The 27,632-nt window shown below is 49.2% G+C and overlaps 1 protein-coding gene across 5 annotated transcripts; it reads right to left on the bottom strand.

Annotated features, from left to right (window-relative positions):
* Positions 1 to 275: 275 nt before the first annotated feature.
* On the bottom strand, positions 276 to 27,632 carry LOC102087960 (cryptochrome DASH-like). 5 transcript variants are annotated; one of them, XM_065050357.1, is made up of 15 exons: positions 27,506 to 27,632; positions 27,295 to 27,356; positions 25,575 to 25,747; positions 24,072 to 24,165; positions 21,600 to 21,730; positions 20,360 to 20,508; positions 19,236 to 19,324; positions 16,480 to 16,553; positions 13,861 to 13,950; positions 11,566 to 11,645; positions 10,670 to 10,729; positions 9,192 to 9,349; positions 4,706 to 4,825; positions 3,615 to 3,791; positions 276 to 890 (listed from the first exon to the last, which is right to left on the bottom strand). In XM_065050357.1, the coding sequence occupies exons 1-15, from the start codon at positions 27,615 to 27,617 to the stop codon at positions 780 to 782; spliced, it is 1,680 nt and encodes a 559-aa protein (XP_064906429.1). In that variant the 5' UTR covers positions 27,618 to 27,632; the 3' UTR covers positions 276 to 779. The 5 variants fall into 5 exon arrangements, with proteins under 5 accessions (XP_064906429.1, XP_064906430.1, XP_064906433.1 ...); XM_065050358.1 differs by having other exon boundaries at positions 276 to 887; XM_065050361.1 differs by having other exon boundaries at positions 27,451 to 27,572.

The following is a 27,632-nucleotide window of genomic DNA, read 5'->3' as shown; positions in this document are numbered from 1 at the left end:
AAAATGACTCTATTAAAATCTTTAAAGTGGCCACGAAACTGTTTTAGAGCGGTCGCTGGTGCTGAGTACAAAACACGTCTCCCAGCTATGAACCGAATAGTTTGCAGCTTCCAGCCTGGTACCAACAGCAACCTGGGTGCTGCAAGGACTCCAGGGCAGTTTGCAAGATGAACTTACTGCTTCTCCAAAGTACTGTAGGAGATACAGTTAAAGAACATCCTCTGAAGTCTCCCTCTGTCTATGGGTCTCTGTGAAAATGAGGAAGAGAAAACACACCAGTAGCAAAACTTTTAATAACTGGCACTTTTAAAGCTTTGAAACATGAAAAATCAGCTTAGGGAAGTTCACCGGCAAGAGTTCTGACTGAACTCCTGCCACACAAACCATCTGCTCCAGGTTGTAAAGACAGGCAGAAATTCAGCTGTGACAGCTGAAAGCACCAGCGCAAAGCAAAAAGCACTGGAAAAACAGCCACACCTCCTCCAAACAGAAAGGCCACGTCGTTTTGGTTAATTAATAGTAGTTATTCCCCTTCCTGGGAGAGCGGCAGGCGAGCCCACAGAACCAAAGGATCCGCTCACCACAATCCGTGCGGATACATGGCCCCCAAATATCCGCATCCCGCTCTCGTCCCTGGGAACGCAGAACGGGCAGACCCCGAGTCACTTTACAGTGGCCAGACTTGTATCGTTGCCTTGGTTCGAGGAGATCAAGTGTTATCCTGGCATCTTCGGCAGCGATAGTGCCCACCGAGCGCTTCTCCAGCTCGCAAACAGCCGTCATCGTGCGTCTTTCTTGCGAGAGAAGTAAAAGTCTACCCCTCTGTCCTTGTGCGGCGCCGGCGGGTGTGCGGGTCCTGTCCTGCCCCTGGGGTGGGGATTTCTGCCCTGCTGCAAGTGAAAAGATGGACAGTGAAAGATTTGCCGATGCTGCAGAGCGAAATGTACACGTGGCACTTCTAACCTCAAGTTCAACAAAAGGTGGTGGGAGGCCTGATAGGCACAGCGCTAGGCTTAGGCTTAGGAAACAAGGCTTTCTGGTAAGGCATGAGCTTGTATTCTCTAATATTCACTTGGGTGGTGCTGAGAGTAGAGGTTCTTCTTGTGGGTTGGACTAGAGGTCCCTTCCAACCCTGACCATTCTGTGATATTCCAAGCCTTAGTAACACTGGGCCAACAGTCCCTCCCAGGAGGATTTAATTTCACACAGCGTGGCCGTGCAAGCCCCCGGAGCCTGAGCTGGGCTGCAAAGTTGTTCAAAACAGACCTCCCGCCTGATGGAGGAGCTTTTTGGGTTCAGGTTTCATCAGTGCCTCAAAAGGGTGTCTCACTGAGGGTCTCCTTCACGGAGTTCTTTCTCTGATCTTGGATGCACTCTCAAATAAAAGGGGAATAATCCGGGTCCTTCAGCAGCGTGGCCAGATGTGGAAGGTTCTGCTTCCGCAAATCTTCCCACTCGTGGCCTGAGAAATTTGGTACTGCACCTTGGGATTAAAACCCCAAATCGGAACATGCTTCGTTCTTCACTGAACATCATCTAACAAATACATTTGAGCCTCCAGAAAGTATCCTCAGGAGGACACAGGGGGATGGATGGGGAAAGACAAAATCCTGAAAACCCCTTAAAATACACAACTGTTCACAGAATCCCAGAATGTCAGGGACTGGAAGGGACCTCGAAAGCTCATCCAGTCCAATCCCCCCATGGAGCAGGAACACCCAGATGAGGTTACACAGGAAGGTGTCCAGGTGGATTTTTAATGTTTCCAGAGTAGGAGACTCCACAACCTCCCTGGGCAGCCTGGGCCAGTGTTCTGTTACCCTCACTGAGAAGTAGTTTCTTCTCAAATTTAAGTGGAACCTCCTGTGTTGCAGTTTGAACCCATTACCCCTTGTCCTATCACTGGTTGTCACCAAGAAGAGCCTGGCTCCATCCTCCTGACACTCACCCTTTCCATATTGATCCCCATGAATGAGGTCACCCCCCAGTCTCCTCTTGTCCAGCTCCAGAGCCCCAGCTCCCTCAGCCTTTCCTCACACGGGAGATGCTCCACTCCCTTCAGCATCTTTGTTGCCCTGCGCTGGACTCTCTCCAGCAGTTCCCTGTCCTGCTGGAACTGAGGGGCCACAACTGGACACAATATTCCAGGTGTGGTCTCCCCAGGGCAGAGCAGAGGGGCAGGAGAACCTCTCTGACCTACTGACCACCCCCTTCTAACCCACCCCAGGTACCATTGGCCTTCCTGGCCACAAGGGCCCAGTGCTGGCTCATGGTCACCCTGCTGTCCCCAGGACCCCCAGGTCCCTTTCCCCTACACTGCTCTCTAACAGGTCATTCCCCAACTTACACTGGAACCTGGGGTTGTTCCTGCCCAGATTCAAGACTCTACACTTGCCCTTGTTATATTTCATTCAATTTTTCCCCACCCAACTCTCAGCCTGTCCAGGTCTCTGATGACAGCACAGCTTCCAGTGTCAGCCACTCCTCCCAGCTTCGTGTCATCAGCAAACTTGCTGACAGTCACTCTATTCCCTCATCCAAATCATTAATGAATATATTGAATAATACCAGCCCCAGTACTGACCCCTGAGGCACTGCACTAGATACAGGCCTCCAAGTGGACTCTGCCCCATTGTTGGTTACATCTGTTTCCTTCTTCCCATCCAGCTCCGCCACCATCGACCTCACCCAGACCTACAGAGCACTTTCCTTCCATACCCATCTCCTCCAAGAACAGCAGCCCAGCCAGCAGATGCAAGTCTTGACATGTCACAGGATCTACATGTTAATCTGTCCCCATTCTAAAGAGCAGAGACACCCAAAAATCAAAGTGAAAGGGCCAGTCCCTGTATTTACTGGTCTTGCTGACTCCAGTTTGGATGCACTCGAGCATGGCAGGAGTTCCACCTCATGAACAGGGAGGAGACTGAGCATCAGCCTTGGCTCCCTTCTGTCCGTCGGCATCGGGGCGTGGTCAGGCCAGTGAGGCCTTCAGAGATACCACATCCCTCCATCTCTCCACTCACAGAACCAAAGAATCATAGAATAGTTTGGGTTGGAATGGACCTTCCAAGGCCATGTAGTCCAACCCCCAAATGTCTGGCACTATGTATATCCAGAAGGAAAAAAACCCGAGGAAGAAAAGCGACCTATAAAATAGTAAACAAAACACACACGTGTTCATTCTTCAGCCCTAAAGCCAAGCCAGCCTGGCACAGTTTATGTCCATATGATGTAGAGTGGCTTTGTCAAGATTGTATTTTGTGACAGTCCTGAGCATGTGGTACCTTCAAACTGTGTGTGGAGAAGGTTCTGGAAGGTGCTTGTTGGCAAAAAGAGCGCTGGGGAACACACTAATGGTGTGACTGGGTGACAGGAGGTCAGTACTTGGGCTTGTGTCTCAGACCTATCTAGTTTAGTAGGACAGGCACGGCTAATTAAGCCTGGCTGCACAGTCCCCGCACACAGCTGGACCACCCTCTGCTGGGAGGTAACGTGAATTTGCATTAAAGCAATTTTTACCCTTTGTACCTGAAAGAGAAGAGCAGAATTCACAGCAACTCCGACAGGCAGAGCTGCTGCCTGGAGCCCTCCCACCCCATCCCAGTACTCACGGGCCTCTGGTTGATGTGTCGGCTCCACTCTGGGGCTGTCACCACTGGCGGTGGGTAAGTCTCGCCTAAAGTTACTCCTGCCTGCGCCAGAGCAGCACTGTTCAGAGCCCAAGGGGTGTGGATATCTGCTCCTTTTATGCCCTGTAGTTCTGGGACCCACAGCCGGACGTAATCCCCCTGCAAACAGAACCAACAGGATCCATTCAGTAACAAACTGCAAGTGCTTCCCAACGAGGGTCTTAACATGACAGAAAGGAGCTGATATCCAGGTAAAGGAGCTGATATCCAGGTAAATAAGCTGATGTACTACAGCATCAGTTACCTCTGCCACATGTTAGTGCCTCCTGTTAAAGCCTCTGCTGGGAATTAGTGGCTAAACCAAGAGACACAGATACCAGAGCTGCTCTCCCGGGGTCACTCTGCAGGCAGCGCAGGAGACAGAGGTGGTTTTAGGTACAGCTCACCTGCCCTTTTTTAGGACATAGTGGGATGAAGTCACTCCCAATAACTCCTTTTTTTCTTTCTAGTGACTGTGAAGGAAACAGGGGTGACTAGTTCAGCTGCCCACTTTCCTCTGTGCTTGGCAAGATGAACCCCCCGCCCCCAAATCCCATTAACTCTACGGCTCTGTCTTCTATGAGGACTCATTTGTAATTCCTTGCAAAGTCCTGGCAGCTACACGGCTGAAAGGCAACAGTGCAGCTTGCCATGAAGCTACGGAATGGGGTGGAAACAGGTAATCGAGGATGTGAACACTGGCTAAGCACATGGAAAGGGCGATTTATCCCCTCCCGCCTCTTAGAGAAAATAGTGCGAGGAGTCACAGGTTTAATTACTCTCCAGGACCTCCTGGGGAGCAGCTCCATCTCTCTTGTCACTTCTGAGTTCTCCAGGGAGCTGCTCTGTGTTCAAGGAAATGGCTGGGTGAGATACTGATGGGATGTGGCTGTTACCCACAAGAAATGATGCTGAAGTACTGAATACACAGAACAACGGGGTGGGGACAGCCTCTTTGGGGACAGCAGCAGCCTCAAACTATCACATAGGCTTTGCTGCAACTACTCATCATAAGACAGCCAAACAAGACTTACGTTGCCATCGTAATCCAGGCCTTGTTTAATCATGTTAAACTTCCTGTTGTCCCGTGGGTCGTTGCCAATACCAGCACTGTACAACCAGTTGCCGTAATTGCTACAAACGTCGTAATCCACCTTGAGAACAGAGGAAGGAAACAGTACAAAGAGCTGGGCTGGCCATTGGTGAATCTTCTCTCCCTGTCCACCCCATATCTCAAAGGGAGAATTCCTTGCTTGGAAATCAGTCTGGCTATACTGGGAGAGCCAGTGCTCTCCCACATTGGTTCAGCCATCTGGCTCTGAAGAAGTCTGGGATCAGCTTCCCAGGCTTCATGGTCCTTAGGTCAATGAGACAGTTAAAGTCCAACTGAAGTCCTTTTTTAAAAAAGAGAAAAAAAATCCTTCTCTTTCTGCCATCATCTGGCAGACGGCGTGACAACCAGCCCTGGCTTTTGAGTGCTCGTATTCCAAGAAACAGTAGCCCAGTACATTTTAAATAGTAGAGAAAATTCTTCCTGGCCTGTTACCCAGAGACCACAGACTAACAAATTTATCTCTGCAGATCCTGTTGGGCAGATTGGAGAGAAGTCTAACTCATAGAATAGTTTGGGTTGGAAGGGATGTTCCAAGCTCATCCAGTGTCCCCCCCTGCCATGAGCAGGGACATCTTCACCAGCTCAGGCTGCTCAGAGCCCCGTCCAGCCTGGCCTGGGATGTCTCCAGGGATGGTTCATCCACCACCTCTCTGGGCAACCTGGGACAGTGTCTCACCACCCTCATTATCAAAATTTCTTCCTCATGTCTGGCCTGAGCTCAGACTGTACTGAGTGACCACACAGAATGTTCAAAGATGCAATCAGTACAAATACTGCGGTTGTTTCCCTGCCGTGCTCAACATTCATCAGGCAATAAGCCTCAAATGACAGACTTGGCAGAAAGAGGTGCTTTACTACGGGAAACATTAGAGTTCGCATGACATACTGCACAACATCAAGTTCTTCTACATCTAAACAAATACAAAGCTCTCAAGGATGCTTATGTAAAACGGAGCAAGGCTCCTGAAACAGGCACCAATGAGAGCAGAACATGGACTAGTCTGAGCGCTCTTCAGCTGAGCAGGGTGGCTCCAATCCAATATCAGGAGCTTTCCAGTTGTAGGACAATACAAACCCAGCTCCGGAGGGGAGTGGCAGCGATAGCAAACAGGGCGTGGGATCCCTGCGCGTTCCCAGGAGGTGTCTGCATTGCCAAAGCGCAGCTGGCAGCCGCAGCAGAAAGAGTCTGCAAAGTCACGTCACTAAGAAGGCTCAGAGGTGCCCCTGGCTCCAGCGGCTGCAGAGAGCTCGTCTTAGTGCCCCTGCCCATCTCTTTTGGGTGACAAACACCCTCTGCCCCACATGCACTCTGGGCTTTTGCTGGAAATATCAGAGATGGAAAGTGCATCGCTTCCCTTTCTGGAGGCGAGACCAGTTTCAGTTCTCTACTGGTCTCTTCTATAGCTTTATCTCCCCCATTACACTGAAGACTTTTGTGTGTTACCCTAGCGATGCAGCCAGGCTAAAGTAACAGACCTGTCTGGAAATATATCATAAGCTGAAAGGGACAGAAAGACGCAAGGATCAGTGTGTGCCACACCAGCCTACAGTGGCAGTCAGCACCTGGGGCTTCCCAAGACGAAAGGGCGACTGCACAGCACCAAATCCTGCTGCCAGCAGGGCTGGTGACAATTATGGAACAGAATCGCAGAATCGTTTTGGTTGGAAAACACCCTCCAGATCAAGTCCAACCGTTAATCTAACGCTTGCACTAACCCTTGTCCCTAAGAACCTCATCTACGCTTTTAAACACTTCCAGGGATGGTGCCCATATGAATAAAGGTAAATAATCAGGGAGCGTCTTTCCAGATCTTCCTCATTTGGAGAACAGGACCTGGAATCCTCCATGGTGCTCTCAGTCTGGCTGCAAAGCGAAACCAGCTCCTACCTGAGGAAGGCAGGGCTGTCCACCAAAGCCTCAGCTCCCAGTTCTTAACTCTGAGTACAACACTTGCCTGTACATGACACCATCTGTGCAATGAAGTCACCTTTGCAACTGCTCTGAAAGCCACAGCTGACAGATGCCATCAAAAGCCAGATACTGCAAAACATTCCAACCTGTCCCAGCGGCTCAGGACAGGAATTTGCAGATGTGTTTGCATGTTTGTGAGTGCTGTACATCCTTTTGGAGGGCTGCTGTGTGTCGCATACAATGCACTACAGGAGCTGGATCATCCACATTGAAATGCAGCCCCTGCTTGGCAAGTCATTGCTACGAAGCTTCGCACACGTGGGTTATCAGCTGTCTTTAATAACCCACTGAAACTGCAAAAGAAATACACTCGAGGTAAGATTTTCCATCCCAAATTTGAGCTAGGGTATGAAGGATAAGGCCACCACTTTCTCTGTACCTCCAGCCATCCTAGTGAGGATGCACTGGTCACTGCTGAGGCCCCACCTTGAATCCTGGGGTCAGTTTTGGGCTCCTCATGACAAGAAAGCCCTTGAGGTGCTGGAGCGAGTTCAGAGAAGGGAACGGAGCTGGGGAAGGGTCTGGAGCACAAGTGTGATGGGAGCGGCTGAGGGACCTGGGGGTTCAGCTGGAGAACAGGAGCTGAGGGGAGACCTTCTGATCTCTGAACTGCCTGAAAGGAGCTTGGAGCATGGAGAGGGTTGGTCTCTTCTCCCAAGTAACACGTGATAGGACAAGGGGAAATGGCCTCAAGTTGTGCCAGGGAAGGTTTAGATTGGATATTAGAAAAAATTCTTCACGGAAGGGGCTGTCGGGCATTGGAACAGGCTGCCCAGGGCAGTGGTGGAGTCACCACCCCTGGAGATGTTTAAAAGACATATAGATGAGGCTCTGAGGAACATGGTTTAGTGACAGATGTAGGTTATAGTTGGACTCAATGATCTTAAGGGTCTCTTCCAACCAAAATGATTCTACAATTCTATGAAGTTTCCCGATTATGAAGAGCCTCTTGTACCCAGAGACAAGATTTTTAATGTGAGGCTGATATTATTCTTTTTCAGCCTGTATGGTTCAGTCTGTCGAAGAACAAATGCAGATTATCACCTCCTCAGCCTCAATTTCCACCGTTCAGCTTGGTGCTGCTGATGGTCTCTCCATCAGGATCACTGGAGATAACGGGAACCAAGCGAAGAGGCACAGAGCTGGTGCCTCTGAACTGGGACTTCCAGCCTCTTCAGAGCTTCCCGGGAAGGGACTGAGGATGGAGGAGCAACCCAGCTACTGAGCTGCGCTCGCATGACCGCAGGTTGGTGTATGAGAAATTAATGGGTGCTCCAGTTGGCAGGGAGGCCTGTGACTCACCAGAACGAAGGTGCCTCCAGCCAGGGTGGAGCTCCCTGGAAGCTGCTCCAGCTATTGTCCATACTCGCCTATTCTTGCCTAGGTGGTTTCCCTGTCCACAGCCGTCAATGCAGAGATGCTGGGCCAACACTGGCTTCAGTGGCCAGAATATGTTTCTTTTTGTGTTTTATTTCTGGGCTGTCCTCTGCAGTCTCTGGGGTGAGCAAACCAGAGCATTGTTATTTTCAATTTATTATTTTGATATTATTTTTGATTTATTATTTGGATTTATTGTTGTTATTGATTTGCTATTTATGTTTGAAAGTCTTCTCAAGTGTGACAGATCTCTGGCTAAAACCCTAAAACTCCCTTTTCTTACTGAGCTTTGGGAAGTCTATACCATGCAAGCTGTATATACATGCACTTACAGCAGCCTGAAAATGACTGATGATCTTCTGGATCCTTCCTGATCAGGCAGAGCTGTCCTGCCTGTCACTCAGGGCAGGGAGCACAAAAAACACTAAGATACACACAGGCCAATAAGGCCATAAAGGCCAACAGCATCCTGGCAAGCATCAAGAATAGTGTGGACAGCAGGACCAGGGAAGAGACTGTCCCCCTGTACTGGGCACTGCTGAGGCCCAACCTTGAATCCTTGGGTCAGTTTTGGGCCCCTCATGACAAGAAAGCCCTTGAGGTGCTGGAGCGAGTTCAGAGAAGGGAATGGAGCTGGGGAAGGGTCTGGAGCACAAGTGTGATGGGAGCGGCTGAGGGACCTGGGGGTTCAGCTGGAGAACAGGAGCTGAGGGGAGACCTTCTGATCTCTGAACTGCATGAAAGGAGCTTGGAGCATGGAGGGGGTTGGTCTCTTCTCCCAAGGAACAAGCGACAGGATAAGAGGAAACAGCCTCAAGTTGTGCCAGGAGAGGTTCAGATTGGACATTAGGAAAAAATTCGTCATGGAAAGGGTTGTCAGGCATTGGAACAGGCTGCCCAGGGACACGGTGGAGTCACCATCCCTGGAGGGGTTTACAAGACGCATGGACGAGGTTTTTAGGGACACGGTTTAGTGCCAGTGTTAACGGCTGGACTCAGTGATCTTGAGGGTCTTTTCCAACCGAAGTGATTCTGTGATTCTAGGGTTCAGTCTTACCAGCAGGTATTCGAACCATTCTGCCCCCATCCTCCAGTCCAGACCCAGGTCCTTGGTGAGAAAGCTGGCAACGTTCTGCCGCCCTCTGTTCGACATGAAGCCCGTGGCAGCCAGCTCCCGCATGTTGGCATCGACAAAAGGAACCCCTGTTTTGCCCTCTGCGGAGACAAAAGACAGTGCTGGGACACGAGGACATTATTGGACACTCATAACCAACCTGTGGTCGTGCACTTACAGCCGTCCAAGCGCATAAGGCAGTGCCCGCGTACAGCGACAGGGAGAGATCTCAGTGAGGTTTAGCTGACGTGCAGCCACTAAGATCCACTGGAAACTGAATGGGAAATCATACCGAAAATTAAAATGATGAGAATTTTTGGCAAGAAAAAACCCCAAGAAACAGAAAAATCTCAGAATGGAAAAACAATGAACCAGGTGGATTGTAGGGAATTTTGCAAATCAAAAATAAATACATAATAGTGAGATGGACCCAGAACGGAAAGCTTCTTGGCAATGGACTGATAGCAGAGAGGGATGCGCTGGACAAGGCCCCGAGGGTTAGCACCCAAAGTACTGAGCCTTTTCTCTTGTTAAGCAAAATATTTATTGCACCTGTGTGCAAATGGACACACATGGCATTAATGTGAAGACAGGTATCCAGGTGTGCGTTTCACTGATTCTGATACTTCAATCTGTTGGTCCCTGCAAGTTTTGAGATACAATGCTTGCTATTCATGCGACGACAAAGGTATAAAAGCTAAACAAAAGCAAGGATAATACAAGGCTGTGGCATAATGAAAGATGTGATTTATTCTAAGGCTGTTTTAAGCTTCTGACCAAAACCAATCAGAAGAACAATTTAGCACTGCTAAGAGGGGCTGGCCAGCCTCTGTGTGACTAAAATGAAGGGACCAGCAGGTCGTAAACACGTCCACCTGGGCAGGAAAATCCAACTGCAGCGCATCTGACAAAGCGTGTCCCAGCTGGACAGAGCCTGGCGATTTCATGGGCTGGATCCTGAGTGGTGCTCAGTCTCAGAAGGGAAACCAAGTGTCCTGCACTCACAACGAGCTGAGGGGCTGGGTTCTTGTTTGGTGGTAAAAGTTTAATTATAGAATCATTTCGGTTGGAAGAAACCCTCAAGATCATCGAGTCCAACCATAACCTGACTCAGGCACTAAACCACGTCCCTAAGAACCTCGTCTAAACGCCTTTTAAACCCCTCCAGCGATGGTGACTCCACCACTGCCCTGGGCAGCCTGTTCCCATGCCCGACAGCCCTTTTCAGGAAGAATTTTTTCCTAATATCCAATCTAAACCTCCCCTGGTGCAACTTGAGGCCATTTCCTCTTGTCCCAGACAGGCCCTGATCTCACTGACAGTTCCTCTGCATGAATCGGAGTCAGCGTTAGCGCACGTGTTGACATGCAGGCACCTGGAAATCAAAAGCACATGTAGCCAAACGTGTGGTTTCTACTGACCTTTCCAACAGTTGAAGAGCTCAAGGTCCTTTTTCCAGGAGACCTCTTTACTTTGAAGCCCTGTTGAGGAAAAGAATAAACCACTAATGAACCACAAATGCCAACGCAAGCAGTTATTAATAAAACCATGACGGCCAGAAGCAGCTTGGTTGACACAAGGATGAAGTGGTGTTACAAACAGGCCACGTTCCTTCTGCAAAGGTTTAGAGATGATCCATTCCTCCTTTCAAGAGCTGCAAAGGGGCGTCTCATGCACACAGAGGATGCTCAAACCCTAATGGATTTTGATTGTTTTGTTGTTTTTTTAACTTAAAAAAACCTCAGACCTCAAAAGTGACTGGAGATAAGCTCTGGCCCAACCTAATATTTTCTTGTTTAATTTTATTCCAGGACAATGTTTATGTGAAATCTATTTCTGTAGCAGATACTAAATTGGGAATTACCCAGCAGAAGTCCCTGGTAACACTTTGTTCCTGCAGTGGGGTAGGACCAGATGAGGGGGGTGACTTCATGTTTGCAGAGGTCCAGTGGCAACTACAGTTCTGTGTACAGTGGAGTGGAGGCAACAGTGAACTTGGGCAAGCCTGAAACCCGGATTCTCTCCAAAGCTGAGAATGTCCAGAAACAGAATCTTTACGCTCACGTGCTGATGTTTCCTGTTGATGTGTTAATAATGCTCCTTAAATCTACTCTGATTTGGAGCAAAAGTCTCAGTGTCTACACAGCATCCAGCACCGTGGTGTTGAGGCGCTTCTGTGCTAACAGTAAAACCCTAGAAACACCCCAGGGTGGTGACACGAGAACGTTTGTACAACACAATGCTGACAGCTTCTTCTCTTATGTTCCCTGTTGTAAGCCTGGACCTTTCCTCTCCAAATATGGGGATCCATACACACCTCTTAATGAGAAAATCCTCCTGCCGTACTTTAGGGCCACAAATCGGAAGTAATCCCGCCACAGCAGTTCAAACAGGACCCTGAAACACAAAGCCACGGCCGTATTTCACTGTGATTAACTTATTGACTTAAGATTTTGCTCCCATAGCATCCACCATAAACACTCGAGAGCAGGAACAGAATATCAGGAAACCTGTTTCTCCTCCATCCCTATTGGGATGGAAATCTCCAAAGAGCAGGGCGAGGACCTGGTTCAGCCTCACGCTTCCACATGAGCAAGGTTGTCAGCACATTCCTAAGAGCTTCACAATGATTTAAGCAACAAGCTTTGTAAGAGACTTAAAGGCGCCTTTCAAAACTGGCTCTAGAGTGGTCTAGCTCATGAGATCGCAGGCTAGACCCGCAGAAAATGGACTTGTTATAAAATGATGGCACCTCAGCCTCTGCGACCTCCTTTGGCTCCCTGGCATATTGGAAATATTCTGCTCAGCTGAAGTTTAGGCTTACAAGATGTTTCTGGAAAATGCCATTACAAAACAGGACACTGTCCAAACGCAAAAACTTTTTGTCATGATACTGAGGTTCAGTCCCCACGAGCTGTTCTTCACTGATTGCAGTGCCTGAGACCTTGACAGCTTCTCTTGTATAATTATTTATCACTTTAAAATGCTCAGATCACCATGGTACCCCAGTTGCAGGCAGGCTGGCTGACTATTATAGCAGATGGAAAAACATGAGTATGTTTATTTCTTGAAATCTTTCCTCTCTTAATTGTCTTTAAAGAAAAAACCTAAACGCATACACTTCAACAGGCAAAAGGCCAATATTTTATCTGTCATTTGAATTGTAATGAAACTGAGTATTTTGGCCATAATTAATGGCAATGTTCTGCCTGTTCGTCACCACCCACTATGATGTTTCACATGTTGAGAGTGTAACAAACCAATCTGAAAACATAGTTCTACAGTTTGCACAGGCTTTTTGGTTTGGGTTTTTTCCCATCCAGGTCTAGTGTTAGGCCAGGCTCTAACACAGAATCATAGAATGGTTTGGGTTGAATGGGACCTTCCAAGCCTGTCTGGTCCCACCCCTGCCATGAGCAGGGACATCTTCACCAGCTCAGGTTGCTCAGAGCCCCGTCCAGCCTGGCCTGGGATGTCTCTAGGGATGGTTCATCTACCACCTCTGTGGACAACCTGGGACAGGGTTTCACCACTCTCAGGGGCAAAAATTTCTCCCTCATGTCCAGCCTGAATCTCCCTCCTTTAGTTTAAACCATCACCCCTTGTCCTAGCGCAACAGGTCCTGCTAAAAAGTCTGTCCCCATCCTTCTTACAGGCCCCTTTTAAGCACTGAAAGGCCACACTGAGGTCTCCCCAGAGCTTCTCTTCTCCAGCTGAACACCCCAACTCTCTCAGCCTGTCCTCCCAGCAGAGCTGTTCCAGCCTCGGATCATTCCTGTGGCTCCTCTGGCCCCTCTCCAGCAGGTCCATGTGTGTCCTGAGCTGAGGAACCAGAGCTGGACCAGCACTGCAGGGGGGTCTCAAACACAAACCTCCATCCCCAAGAGTTCACTACCAGGCTCTGTTTCACATTGTCTGGGCAGATCAGAGGCCATGAGCAAGTTCAAGGCCAGCCCGGCGATGGACTCGCCCACCTCAGTTGTCCCCAGACTCCTCCAGGACAACGCGCAGGCAGGTGAGCAGCCAGCGGTGTGGTGAGGAAGAGCAGGGGTGACACAGTGGGGTGCATTAAGCCCAGTTCCCAGTCCCCTCTTCTTTGCTGGGGTGGTGTGGTCACGACCAGGCCACCGAGCAACCACGGGGACATTTGCTGGACTGTGGGCAGAGGTTCTTCTGACACCGTGTGACTTGAACAAGTCACCCAGCCTTTTGGGCGAAACCCCGCTCATGTCCTTGGCTTGAGAAACCCTTTGGCTTTTATTTGTAAATCATTCTTCTTCCTTCTCATCTAGCCCACAGTAACAGAGAGGGATGGTGACGATTTAAAGAGATCGTTTTTAAAAATCACGAACCACAACTCCCCAGCAATAATAATGACAACGAGCAGGAATAATCTTTACTTATAAAGTGCCTCAAGCCTCTGGATGTTAAAGACAGACCAATAAATCCATACTGAAACAGAACTGCAACGCAACCAGGAGGAACCAGACAGCAGGCACAGGAAAAACAAACACCAATTAAGAAGAAAGTTAACAAATCACTCTCTCCTGTGCGTGAGATGCCGGTTTCCTTTACAGAGAAAACAAGCCACGCGGACCGTGCAAGGACATACCAGTATGTGCTCTGATTTGCCGTCCTCTCTTTTTCATAGTTCCGGATCTGCTCATAGACGTATCGGGGTGAAATGCAGCCCAACGCCAGCCTGGAAGCAGAAGAACGCTGTTGTGAAGGCAGCGTAGGACCGACAGCTCGATGGCTGCGCGGAAGGAGCGGAAGGGAAGTTTTGCGTTCAGAGTTCTTGTCTGAAAACTTTGCTCAGTTTGCAGTTCTGCCACTGACTTCCCAAACGTCTTCCCAAAGTCAAGTTGTGTGACTTCTGTGCAATTCTGCAATCTGAAAATTAACATCCACCCCTGGCTTTAACCTCCCCCTTACAGGAGTCTCCAAACTACTGAGGTAAATCATTTTATCGAAGTTTGACAAGTTCTGCTTTTCAATTTGATCTGCCAAGACTTTGATTGGTTGGTGATTGTCCTGGTTTTGCTAAAAACAAGTTTCTCTTTTAGTGAATTTGCCTGTCAGCTAAAGCTTCATATTAGCTGCATTTTCCTGGAGAACCAGACACATGTTTGGGTAAACATAGCAATGGAATGCAAACTTATTGATAAGCACAGATAGACATCTCGCGAGAGGGGCGACGAGAAACAAGAGACCAAGAAACTGACCAACTGTGTATAACATTCCATTCATGTGAATACTTCATATAAAAGTGCGAGATCACGAGGATCCCTTTGCCCTTTGTCCCTTTTCCCTTCTGCTTACGGCTGACATTAGAAGTGGACCTTGCCAGTTGTCCCTGCAAACCGAGGCCTAGTGACAGACTGAATCCAGCTCCGGTTGGCTGCACAGTCCAGTCCAGGACTTCGGGTGCCAGCTCTGCAGTTGCTGAGACTTTCAAGATTGGTTTTATATATTTTGTATTATTTTCTCTATTCTTATTAGTAGCATTAGTAAAACATAGTTAATTTTTCCAACTCTCTTCACTCTGTGCTTATTTTCCTCCCCATCGCCTCTCCTTAGTGGAAAGGGGGGAGAGGGAGGGGGAAGTGGGGGGGGGAGAGGGGTTAACAATACATCTGCCAGGGTTTTATTGTCACCCCGCAATCTTAACCCTCGACAGTGACTTAGTGCACCAGTGACATCTTTTACATTGATCTTCCTAGAAATGTATTTTAAGGCAATTTCCCACTAAGGCTCATAGAAACACTTGATGTTGCGATGAATTTTAGAAAACAGGAAGAAAGGGCCTAACGAGTTTTCCCTTAATTGTTGACCAGCTCTAACACTTAGAAGTGGCCAGTGTGAAGTGGCTGCGATTTGAACTGTTCTCATTTTGATTATTTGACAGAATAACTCTTTGGGGCACGCAGATCAGGATCTGGGTAAACAGCTCAGAAAAACTCGAGCAGAGGCCACCACAAGGGACTTCTGCAGTGACAGGGCCTTGGGATCCCAAGTGCCACCAGGTGGAGCCAGCCACTGCAACACTGAAGCACAGAGCTGGCTTCAAGTAAGAAATCCTGACCCATAACACCCTCAAAAAAACGTTTCATAATGTAATTATGTCAGGAAAACACTCCAGATGCTCTCAGCATTAGGCTGAACTGGGTTCTGCTGCTGCAGGTTCAGTCTGGAATTAACTCTGTCCCTTCCAGCAGCAAAGACTAAAACCCTGAATTAGAAGTCATCATATTTACCCCCCACAAAAGGATCCTTTTGCAATAGGAATAATGAAAAGTGTCTCTTCATCCCACAGAAAAAAGGGATGGCCATGAGGTGAGGTCGCTTGCCCCACAGTGTTTAGCAAACCAGGACTTTGAATCCTGTGTTCAATTTTGGGCCCTTCATCATAAGGACATTGAAATACTGGAGAGGAGGCGACAAAGCTGGTGAGGGGCTGGAGCACAAGTGTGATGGGAGCAGCTGAGGGACCTGGGGGGTTCAGCTGGAGAACAGGAGCTGAGGGGAGACCTTCTGATCTCTGAACTGCCTGAAAGGAGCTTGGAGCACGGAGGGGGTTGGTCTCTTCTCTCAAGGAACAAGTGACAGGATGAGAGGAAATGGCCTCAAATTGCACCAGGGGAGGTTCAGATTGGATATTAGGAAAAAATTATTCACGGAAAGGGCTGTAAAGCATTGGAACAGGCTGCCCAGGGAAGTGCTGGGCAGTCACCATCCCTGGAGGGGTTTAAAAGGTGTTTAGACGAGGTTCTTAGGGACATGGTTTAGTGCTAGAGTTAGGTTAGGTTATGGTTGGACTTGATGATCCTGAGGGTCTCTTCCAACTGAAATTATTCTGATTCTAGGACTGGCTGGAGTTCTGCCACAGCCCTACGGACAGACTGAAGCTGCGCTCCTTCCCTGGCTGCTCTCACCAACCCCGATCCACAAAACAGCACAAAACCAAAGCTGTGTGTCTGTCCACATCACTGCTCCCAGCACACTGGCACAGTGTTGCTAAACTTCAGCAATTCTAATTACAGGAATGTTCCCAGGGAGCCACTGCCTGGAAACACAGTAAAGAGCAGCTCTGAGGCTGCTCTACCCCGACAAAAAGGGCGAGGGAATCAGACCTGGGTCCCTCCCTACGCCCCGTGAGCGCTCAGCACACACATAACATTGGTTTGGGACGCGAGCAGAGAACGAGCTTCCGCACAACAAAAATCTTTACCATGGTGCAAATTTAGTTGAGTAATCCATTCCCACCAGTCCGTTCCGAGTCTCCTTGTAAGATGCCACCAAGTTCTGAACAAGCAAAAGAACAAGAGGTTTTAATACTTTACGTGCAACCCGCTAAATACGCTTTCATTCATGCTGGAGCCAGGGCGATCAGTCAGGGCTGAGCTCCCTTTCACTGCAGGGATCACAGAGCTGCCCAATTACTCCCTCTGGTGCACAGGAATCAATCAGGCCAACAGTTTTCATTGAGAGCTCTGGGATGTGTGTCACAAGCTCCCCACTGCAGCCCGGAGCACGTTTCTCTCTACAAGTGCTACAAACCGGGCTGTGCTGCTCGCTCCTCACACCCACCCAACTCCGGATCAATAACAACATTATACAATCAGCAGTGGCACTGGTGGCCGGTTCCCTTGTCCAAGCGCCTGCTTGTTTGGGTTTAAGAACGACAATTTCTGAGAGCACCCAACACCCAGCTGCAGGAATCCTGATCACTCTTACTTCTGGGTCACCCACAATTACAGCAGGGCGCAGATCTTCCTTTTGCTGAGCTGTTTGTGATGCAGGGGACATAAGGAAACCTGATCTCTCCTCGATCCCCTTCGCTGCGCAGGTTACAACTGCTAAAGAGCTGTTATTGCTCACCAGGGAGGACAATATTTGCACAATAAACCAGAAGGAACAGGTTTTCCAGCACTACTTGTATTAATGCTTGACCTAGAGTAGAAGCTACGCATGCTTGTACTAGTTTTAGCTGGGATAGAGTTAATTTTCTTTACAGTAGCTCGTATGGGGCTCCAGTTTAGATTTGTGATGAAAACAGAGTTGATAACACAGGGATTAGTTATTGCTGAGCAGACCTTACACAGCATCGAGGCCTTTTCTGCTCCTCAGGTTGTCCCACCAGTGAGTAGCCTGAGGGTGCACAAGAATTTGGGAGCGGACACAGCTGGGACAGCTGACCCCAGTGACCAAAGGGATATCCCACAGCACATGACATCACATTCAGCAATAAAAGCTGGGGAAGAAGGAGGAAGGGAGGATTTTGGTCACAACAACCCCCTGCAGCGCTCCAGGCTGGGCACAGAGTGGCTGCAGAGCAGTCAGACAGAAAGGGACCTGGGGGGACTAATGGACAGGAAGCTCAACATGAGCCAACAGTGTGCCCAGGTGGCCAAGAAGGCCAACGGTATCCTGTCCTGTATCAAAAACAGCGTGGTCAGCAGCACAAGGGCAGTGATCCTTCCCCTGTACTCTGCAGTGGTGAGGCCACACCTGTAGTGTTGTGTTCAGTTCTGGGCCCCTCAGCTCAGGAAAGAGATTGAAGTGCTGGAGCGGGTCCAGAGAAGAGCAACAAGACTGGGGAAGGGACTTGAACATAAGACCTATGGGGAGAGGCTGAGGGAGCTGGGCTTGTTTAGTCTGGAGAAGAGGAGGCTTAGAGGTGAGCTCAGCACTCTCTAGAACTACCTGAAGGGCAGTTTTAGCCAGGTGGGGATTGGTCTCTTCTCCCAGGCATCAGCAATAGGACAAGGGGCCATGGGCTTCAACTCTACCAGGGGAAATTTAGGCTGGATATTAGAAAGAAATTCTTTGCAGAGAGAGTGGTCAGGCATTGGAATGGCTGCCCAGGGAGGTGCTGGACTGGCCCTGGAGGTTTTTAAACTGAGATTGGACATGGCACTTAGTGCCATGATCTAGTCAATGGACTGGAGTTGGACCAAGGGTTGGACTTGATGATCTCTGAGGTCTTTTCCAACCCAGTCGATTCTGTGATTCTGTGATTCTGTGATGTCGACCTATCAAGCTTTTGCTTCACCTTTTAAACTGACCTTATCTCAACACACAAGTTTTCTCACTTTTATGCTTCTCTCCCCCATCCCACTGGTGGGGAGTGAGGGAGCGGGTGTGTGGGCTTGAGCTGCTGCCTGGGCTTAAACCAACAGCAAAGGAATGCAGCAACCTCTGTAGCACTTGGAAAGAATTCCCTGGGGGCTGCCCCAGCGAGTGCACTGGGCACAGGACACTTCTTATCCCATCTCAGCTGGGGAGACGCTACCCCCTTTCCCCACAAAGCCGCGTAGAGTCTGATGCTGTTGGAAATCAGCACACGTGTCGTCTAAATTCACACAAGGCAAATTTAAGGCAGTTCCTCAAACTAGACCAGGAAAAAGTTGCAAAATGGTCAGGATGCACAGACAAAGTGCAGGCGGCGGCAGCTTCACTCCACCAAAATGAGGGAGAAAGAAGCAGCTGTAATGGCTGCAAGTTTTAAAACCAGACGACTAGGAACCTCCTACTATTTTTAACTTGGGACAGTTGTTCCTCACCCCAATTCCAATTGCAGCCCTTCAGGCTACTTTTCCCTCCTCCAAAACAGAGGAACTACTTTGCTGATGACATAAGACAGGAGAGTAGCATGACATAAAACAGGAGAGTAGCAAGGGCAAAACAAGGTAAAGGAGCTAAAAGTTTGTCCCAATTCCCACAGGCTGATGGGAAAAAAGATTTAAGAGGGATGGCCACTAAACTAGGTTGCCAAGTATTTTGCTTACATTCCCACTTCCTAGATGACTTGTTTTTGATTTGGTTTGTCTCTCTGAAAAACAGAAATAACACTATTTCCCTCCTTTGTAAAGTTTTATACAGGAGCTAAAGAAATATTATTAGGCAGTGAAATGGCAGCCTCACCCGCTCTACAGAGCCATATGTACAAGGGGGAGGATTCAGGCAAGGAAAGGTAAGAGTTACCGTGTCCCAAAAGTAATACTGCAGTCTCATTAAAGCCTGGGTCTCCCCTCCACTGCAGGGGAAAGCTGTTCGTGGATCAGTCACAGGATCTGCAACAGAAAACACCATCACCTTGTTACTCCCTTGGAAACCACCTCAAAGGCATAATCACAGAATCATTTTTTTGGAAGAGATGCTCAAGATCATCGAGTCCAACCATTAACCTAACTCTGGCACTAACCATGTCTCTAAGAACTTCATCTACGCGGCTTTTAAACCCCTCCAGGGATGGTGACTCCACCACTGCCCTGGGCAGCCTGTTCCAATGTCTGACAACCCTTTCCAGGAAGATTTTTTTCCTAATATCCAATCTGAACCTCCCCTGGTGCAACTTGAGGCCATTTCCTCTCATCCTGTCACTTGTTACTTGGGAGAAGAGACCAACCCCCTCCATGCTCCAAGCTCCTTTCAGGCAGTTCAGAGATCAGAAGGTCTCCCCTCAGCTCCTGTTCTCCAGCTGAACCCCCAGGTCCCTCAGCCGCTCCCATCACACTTGTGCTCCAGCCCCTCACCAGCTCCGTTCCCTTCTCTCAACTCACTCCAGCACCTCAAGGGCTTTCTTGTCATGAGGGGCCCAAAACTGACCCCAGGATTCGAGGTTTGACCGCCCCAGTACCCTGGTCCTGCTGGCCACACTATTCCTGATACAAGCCAGGATGCTGGTGGCCTCCTTGGCCACCTGGGCACATGCTGGCTCATGTACTGCCAACTGTCGACCCAACACCCTGAGGTCTTTTTCTGCCAGGCAGCTTTCCAGCCACAAGTAGGGAGCTTAAAAACTGGGCATGTTCAGCAGTAGGGCTGTCTGCTTCAGAGACATGAAAGACTGTGCTCTGGTCTTCCTTTAGAACAAGGGCCACATCAAATGTATCAAAAATTACTGACTAAGAGGGTGTTTTCTACACAGCTACAGGGGAGTTTCTCCTCACAAGAAATTTATCTTCATTCACTGTAAAAGTGAACAGAGGTTTTGTTACAGTTTGAAGGGCAACCACCGCTTTTGGGAAGCCTCCATATTTTGAGTCACAGTAAGACATCTCAAAGCAGGATTTCATGGGAGCAACTGCCAAATTAAGTTTCCTTACCCTTCTGTCCCAAATCCTCCATCGTAGGGATGCACCCTTCTTCTACGCCTGGAGCCAGAGGCTTTAGCTGATCTGCCATCCGCAGGGTTGGCCGAACCTTCGCCTCTGATTCCACCGCTTTTCGGAAATGGGTGTAGACATCAGGCAACCTGTGCAGATGACAGCAAAGTCATATCTCCATCAGATGGCTACCCTGTCCCCTCCACACAGCACCACAAGGCTTCTCCAGATGAAGGCTTGGCTTTTAGGCTGTGCTCTATTTGTATTTGTGATAAACCTTTGTACGTGGTGTTTGTGATGCGTGTTTGTACATCAGCTGGCACAAAAAAGGTATTTGCCCCTGAGGCTAGAAGCAACAGAAGTTCAGTCCTTCACCCAAATTCCTTCTGCTTCTGATGCAAATGGTGCCTTTTCAATTTAAGGTGTGTCCTGATGGGGCAATCATGAGGCTCAGATTTACCTCCCCTAACTTCTGATTACCCACAAGGCTGATCTCAGTGCAGTCAGTGGAGGGAAACTGAAACAGAGAAACAAACTTAATAGAGGAATAAACGGCAGAGTCAATTATATACACTGTTAAGCAGCATTCTTTATTGACGGTGCTGGGGAGCTCTGAGAATCATTCTCCATAAGTGATCCAACGACTGGATGCTCCTGAGTTGCTTATATTCACATAATTTTTACATATGCATTACAATTTTTGAAACTTTTGACACACGTCTATGCTAAGAAATAATTTATGATGTTAGCTATAATTGTTGAGTTCCCTACTTACCATACATCTCTTAATTACCGGTTAAATATAAGCTAAGCACTCTGCTTCTAAACAATGTATCACTTGATCTTCTGTCTCCTTCTTGTCATGCAGAAAGATCTAAAACTTGAAAAATATCCCCTTGTTTTGCAGGTGGTCAGAAAGCATTGATCATGTCAATTGGTTAATGATGGGTACGTCTTTTGTAACTTAATCACAGTATACATTAATTTAGCAGCTTCTCTTCAGTACAAGGGCAAAGACAAACCAGTCCCTCTATAAATGGTCAAACAAACTCCTCGGCTTTGTGCATGTTGGAGAACAAATCCTGCTAGTACAGAGGGATGAATGTGCCCTTTCCCCTCGATGTGAATGAGCAGATGGACTAACGGTGAACTAACTTCACTGTGGGACAGGATGACAGTTTGCTGGAGTGAGGAACAAACAGGACAACGGAGAAGGGAGTGACACCACAGAACAACCCACCTGGCGATAGGCCTGAAGGGAAGGTCATCCCGATGATACAACGTGGATCCCCAGAACGTCTGGATCTTCACCCCGTGCTGACTACACACCTGGCGCAGCCCCTGCTCCACATCCAGCTCCTCCTGCGTGGCCTGGAGAGAGGGAAACGCAATGAGGCCACAGCTGCACTGCACCCGCTCTTTGCCTTCCTCCCTCATCTCCACTTTTAGCTTCATCCCTTTAGGGAGAGGTGCACACAGACAATCTCTGGGTATTTCCCTCTGCCAAACCCAACAGGTGTTTTCACTCTCCATTCATAGTGCAAATGCCAGAATAAGGAGCTCCCTGATGGAGGATGTTGCAGATCTTTTAAGTTTGCACAGACTGGAAATGACCGCATAAATAGGTGTAGAAGAAACCCACTCAGGTTTACTGAATATCAGGATAGCATTCCGGTTTCAATAAGTCCTTGAGCCACAACTTCTTGGAGGCTGGGAAAACATTCAGTGGGAGCTTCTTTACAGATTTGTCCTGCTCACAGTATCACAGTATGTTCGGGACTGGAAGGGACCTCAAAAGATCATCCAGTCCAATCCCCCTGCTGGAGCAGGAACGCCCAGATGAGGTCACACAGGAACATGTCCAGGCGGGTTGGAATGTCTCCAGAGAAGGAGACTCCACAACCTCCCTGGGCAGCCTGGGCCAGGCTCTGCCACCCTCACCGAGAAGAAGTGTCTTCTCAAATTTAAGTGGAACCTCTTGTGTTCCAGCTTGATCCCATTACCCCTTGTCCTATCATTGTTTCCCACCGAGAAGAGCCTGGCTCCATCCTCATGGCACTCACCCTTTATGTATTTATAAACATTAATGAGGTCACCCCTTAGTCTCCTCTTCTCCAAACTAAAGAGACCCAGCTCCCTCAGCTTTTCTTCATAAGGAAGGTGCTCCACTCCCTTCAGCATCTTTGTTGCCCTACGCTGGACCCTCTCCAGCAGTTCCCTGTCCTGCTGGAACTGAGGGGCCCAGAACTGGACACAATATTCCAGATGTGGTCTCACCAGGGCAGAGTAGAGGGGCAGGAGAACCTCTCTGACCTACTAACCACCCCCCTTCTAATACACCCCAGGATGCCATTGGCCTTCCTGGCCACAAGGGCCCAGTGCTGGCTCGTGGTCATCCTGCTGTCCACCAGGACCCCCAGGTCCCTTTCCCCTACACTGCTCTCTAATATGTAATTTCCCAACCTATACTGGAACCTGGGGTTGTTCCTGCCCAGATGCAGGACTCTACACTTTCCCTTGTTAAATTTCATCAGGTTATTCCCCGCCCAACTCTCCAGCCTGTCCAGGTCTCTGGATGGCAGCACAGCCTTCTGGCATGTCAGCCACTCCTCCCAGCTTAGTGTCATCGGCAAACTTGCTGATAGTACACTAAATTCCCTCATCCAAATCGTTAATGAATATATTGAATAATATTGGCCCCAATACTGACCCCTGAGGCACTGCACTAGATACTGGTCTCCAACTGGACTCCGCACCATTGACTACCACTCTCTGGCTTCTCTCCTTAAGCCAGTTTGCAACCCACCTCACTACTCTATTGTCTACACCACACCTCCTCAACTTAGCTGTGAGGATGCTGTGGGAAACTGTGTCAAAGGCTTTACTGAAGTCAAGGTAGACCACATCCACCGCTCTGCCATCATCCATCCACCTTGTAGCCTGTCTGGTCACTGTCAGGAAAAGAGGCCTTTTCGCTGATGCTCTGTGGTTGTTTTTAGTGCTGCATGGAGTCAGGCACTATAGGATGTGTAGGTTGTCAAGTTACAAGTCCTGACAGCAGGAATACCTGCAGTGCAGGTCACAGAGAGATTCACGCATTAGGCAGCTGTGAGGCCCAGACTCTGCTCATACGTATCTACGTATGTGTGTGCACACAAAACCCCCGGTGGTTTGGATCCAGAGCCCTCCAGTGAATCCAGCAAGCTCTGGATCAAACCATTAAGCTCAGTGAAGACGGGTCAGAGACACGTCAACCCCATTGTCAGGTCAGGACTGGACTCATGTTTCATTCTTCATCAAACTGGGGGGCAACTGCCTAAATATGTGCGCTGTCAACTCACCCGGGGGCTTTTCTACACTCAGTACAACATGTCCCCTGGCAGACACCTCCCCGTGCAAGGAAGGAAAAGGCAGCTTGATGTAAAACAGAAGGAGAAATGGACTCAGCTGACCTACAATGCCAGTTGATGGAAACTCCTCTTCCTCAAGACACAGCACTTGCGAGTGATCAGTCACAAACCACTGCTGTGATCCAGCAGGGACTCCTGCCCAGACGCCATCCCCACCCCAGGAGATAGCTGGTTCCCCAGGTTCACAACACCACAGACAAGAAAGGCTCTGAATGTGCAGGATCTGCATCACAATTTGATTGTGGAAGAAACCTCCACAACCTAATTTTATCTCTTACCAACGTCGCTCAAATTTCCCTTACCTCTTCATGGAAAGCCACGGCACTGACAGAGCCCAGCTGAGTAATCAGATCACGGACCACATCTTCTGGTTTCCCCTTCCTCACAACCAGGGTGCTGCAAACACAAAATATTGGCCTGAATTAGGTTTGATATCACTGTTATTTATGTGTGCAGGAGGCCCTAGTCCTGACCCAGGCACCCTTGTTCTTTACGAGGCATGAAACACGTTTTGAAGCAGACAGACAGGATTTGACTAGCCTATATTTTTTAGGACCCACTGAACACAGTTTATAAGCCTCTGGGGCTGAGTGTGTGTCAAACACATTTCTACCACCCCAAACGCCTTGAAAAGGATGACTGGGCAGAAAGCCAGCCTGTTACCTTGAAGTTCATCCTTAAATGATGAGGCTGTGATTCCAGAAGAGATTCCTCCCTTAATCCCTGTCACAGGTAGTGGCGGCCTGTGGGCAGAGCCCTCTCCACTTTCATGTGGGATTATTCTGAGGAATACTTTCCGCTGAATGTTCTGTGTTCATAACAGAGTCAACAAAACTTCCCTTCCTACCCTGCAGCCTCACCAGCTGCCCAGCTGTGTACCCAGGGCACCAGAGCAAAAGAGAGAAGCTGTGGTAAAAAAGTCAGTCACAGAATCACAGAATGTCAGGGATTGGAAGGGACCTGGAAAGCTCATCCAGTGCAATCCCCCCATGGAGCAGGAACACCCAGATGAGGTTACACAGGAAGGTGTCCAGGCGGGTTGGAATGTCTGCAGAGAAGGAGACTCCACAACCCCCTGGGCAGCCTGGGCCAGGCTCTGCCACCCTCACTGCGAAGAATTTTCTTCTCAAATTTAAATGGAACCTCCTGTGTTCCAGTTTGTACCCATTACCCCTTGTCCTATCATTGGTTGTCACCGAGAAGAGCCTGGCTCCATCCTCCTGACACTCACCCTTTATATATTTGTAGACATTAATGAGGTCACCCCTCAGCCTCCTCCAAGCTAAACAGACCCAGCTCCCTCAGCCTTTCTTCATAAGGGAGATGCTCCACTCAGGTGGGTGCTGAGTTCTGTGAAGAGCCTTGTATGCGACTCTGTCCCTTTCTCTGTCTCCCATCCTCTCTGTATCACGCACACACATTACTGCATTATCTAACAGAGGCCTGTTTTGGAGAATAATTTCTTGAAGGGGTAATACAGTGTTTGTGCCAGAAGAATTTAAAGCATAATTGAAAAGTTTCTTCAAAGATGAACTGGGTTTGAAGAAGGCAGGAGGAAGGGGTGCTGCTGAGAGAGCTGTTCCCCTTACATCCCACAGGAAAGCAGAGACCGAGCCGCCCACAGGGCACACCACAGGTTGGACATGGAGCCAGGATCCATGTTGCTCATTGTATCTACCAGAAGGGCTGTGGCTCTCCAATATCATCACATTATCTGTCATGATTTGACTCACAGCACAAACACATGCTGAGAGAATGAGAAAATAAAAATACACGTGTTATTTCCACGGTGCTTTCTCAACTACCTTCCTTTTTTCTTGAGCGTTTCCCTCAGGTCCTTCACGCTTTCCAGCAAGAACCTGAGCCGGTGGGGCCCCGTCTTGGGGAAGCCGCAGCGCTGGGTGCGCAGGAGGTGCCGCGGGTCGAAGCAGTAGAGGGGGACAACGAAATCCGCGCTGCTCTGAGCCCAGTGCAGCACCTGCGGACACAGACAAGGGCTTTGGGGGGGCGGGAGGCAGCGCCCACCTCTCCCCAGCCCACCCAACCCAGCAGCGGGGTGTTTACCCGGGGTCCGCCGGCCGGGCCTACCTGGTTATCGTGGGCGCGCAGGTCGCAGCGCAGCAGGCAGATGGCGGTCCCCGACATGGTGGCCTCCCTCAGTCGGACCCCTACAGCCCTGCCCGGGCCCGTCCTCCCTCACCCGGCCCCCGCAGCCCCAGCCCGCCCCATTCCCGCCTCCCCGCCCCGGTTTCTCTCCGCCCGCCTGGCCGGGGAGGAGCCGTCCCGCCTGCGGCCGCCCCGGCGCTTCCTGCGGCCGGAGGGGGAAATGTGACCCGGGGGGACCCGCAGCCCCGCTCGGTGTCGGTGCGGCCCCTCGAGGGGGATCAGCCCCGGTTGGAACGCACAGGATCACAGAGTCACAGACTGGTTGGGGTGGGAAGGGATCTCTGGAGATCATCCAGTCCAACCCACCTGCTCAAGCAGGGTCACCAGAGCAGATCACACAGGAAGGTGTCCAGGTGGGTTTGAATGTCTCCAGAGAAGGAGACTCCACAACCTCTCTGGGCAGCCTGGGCCAGGCTCTGGCACCTCAAAGGAAAGAAGTTTCTCCTCATATTCAGATGGAACCTCCTGTGTTTCAGTCTGTGCCCGTTGTCCCTCATCCTGTCATTGGGCACCACTGAACAGAGTCTGGTCCATCCTCTGACACCCACCCTGAGATATTTATAAACATATATGAGATCCCCATTCAGTTTCTCTTCTCCAGGCTGAACAGCCCCAGCTCTCTCAGTCTCTCCTCATAAGAAAGATGCTCCAGGTGTTCTGAGGTGACGCCGGTCCATGGCAGCCTCTCACCAGAGCCCACTTACTGCTGAGATTGTGATTCTTCTATTTATTTATCTATCTATCTATCTATCTATCTATCTATCTATCTATCTATCTATCTATCTATCTATCCATTTATCTATCTATCTATTTATCTATTTATTTATTTATTTATTTTCACATTGATAATCTCCTCCACATCCCAGCACCTCACACAGAAGCACAGCCCCATTTATGTGGGGCGCAGCCATGGTGAAACTCCTGCAGGGAGCACCGCTTCCCTGGCTCTGACTGTTAATATTGATTATTAATACTGATTATTATTTATCCTGTAAGTGCTGAGGCTGCGATACAGCAGCATCCTTGCCAGGTTTGACGATCGCTCACTCACCTGTTAACTAGCAAAGGATGAGCTGTAGATTGGCAACAGTTGATGTATTTGACCTCCAGCGCTGACAGGGTCGGCTGAAGTGAAAAGGCCTTGTCCTATAGTTTCTGTAAGTCACTGTAGGATGCCAGTGATTACACATCCCTTACTCACTGAATTGTTCCTCAGGGTCCTTTTTCTTTGTTTTACAGCTCTCATAATAAGAAGAAATGCTTAAAAAAAAAAAAAAAACAACCCACAAAAAACCACAAAACCACACAAACAAACAGAAATAAAAACAATAATTAAAATAAATAAACAAGCAAACAAACCCTGCTTGGCTCCCTGGCAGGGGTCTCCAGGCACATTGTGTAACTCCACCGGTTCTCCTGGGCTGGGAGAGGATGGGGAAGAGGATGCAGCAAAGAGCTGGTGACGAATGAGGATCCAGGTTTACAGAACCAAATTGCTGCAGCTCATCAGAATACCTGAATGGCTGAAGTGGAGCTTTTGATGGAGCCACACGGACTTTGAGATGCTCACCAGAGATTAAACACGATACCCTGGCTTTATTTCCATCCCCTCCAGGCTCGTGGGTCCTCCCCATGCAATCTGCACCGTGGGAAGTGAGGCGGATTCCCCGGGTGATCCGCATGACACATCGTCTCCT

The sequence above is a fragment of the Columba livia genome, chromosome 2, assembly GCF_036013475.1.
Source record: "Columba livia isolate bColLiv1 breed racing homer chromosome 2, bColLiv1.pat.W.v2, whole genome shotgun sequence".
Lineage (NCBI taxonomy): Eukaryota > Metazoa > Chordata > Aves > Columbiformes > Columbidae > Columba > Columba livia.
This window is presented reverse-complemented; position numbering and strand designations above follow the sequence as displayed.

Bases quoted from the DNA above. Each gene is read 5' to 3' on its own strand.
- LOC102087960 (XM_065050357.1), bottom strand. From the start codon at position 27,617: ATGCGGATCACCCGGGGAATCCGCCTCACTTCCCACGGTGCAGATTGC. The intron at 21,731-24,071 runs GTAAGGGAAATT...CCCTCTCTCCAG, and splicing joins CCGTGGCTTTCCATGAAGAG to GCCACGCAGGAGGAGCTGGA. The intron at 4,826-9,191 runs GTAAGACTGAAC...TCTGTTCTCAAG, and splicing joins AATGGTTCGAATACCTGCTG to GTGGATTACGACGTTTGTAG.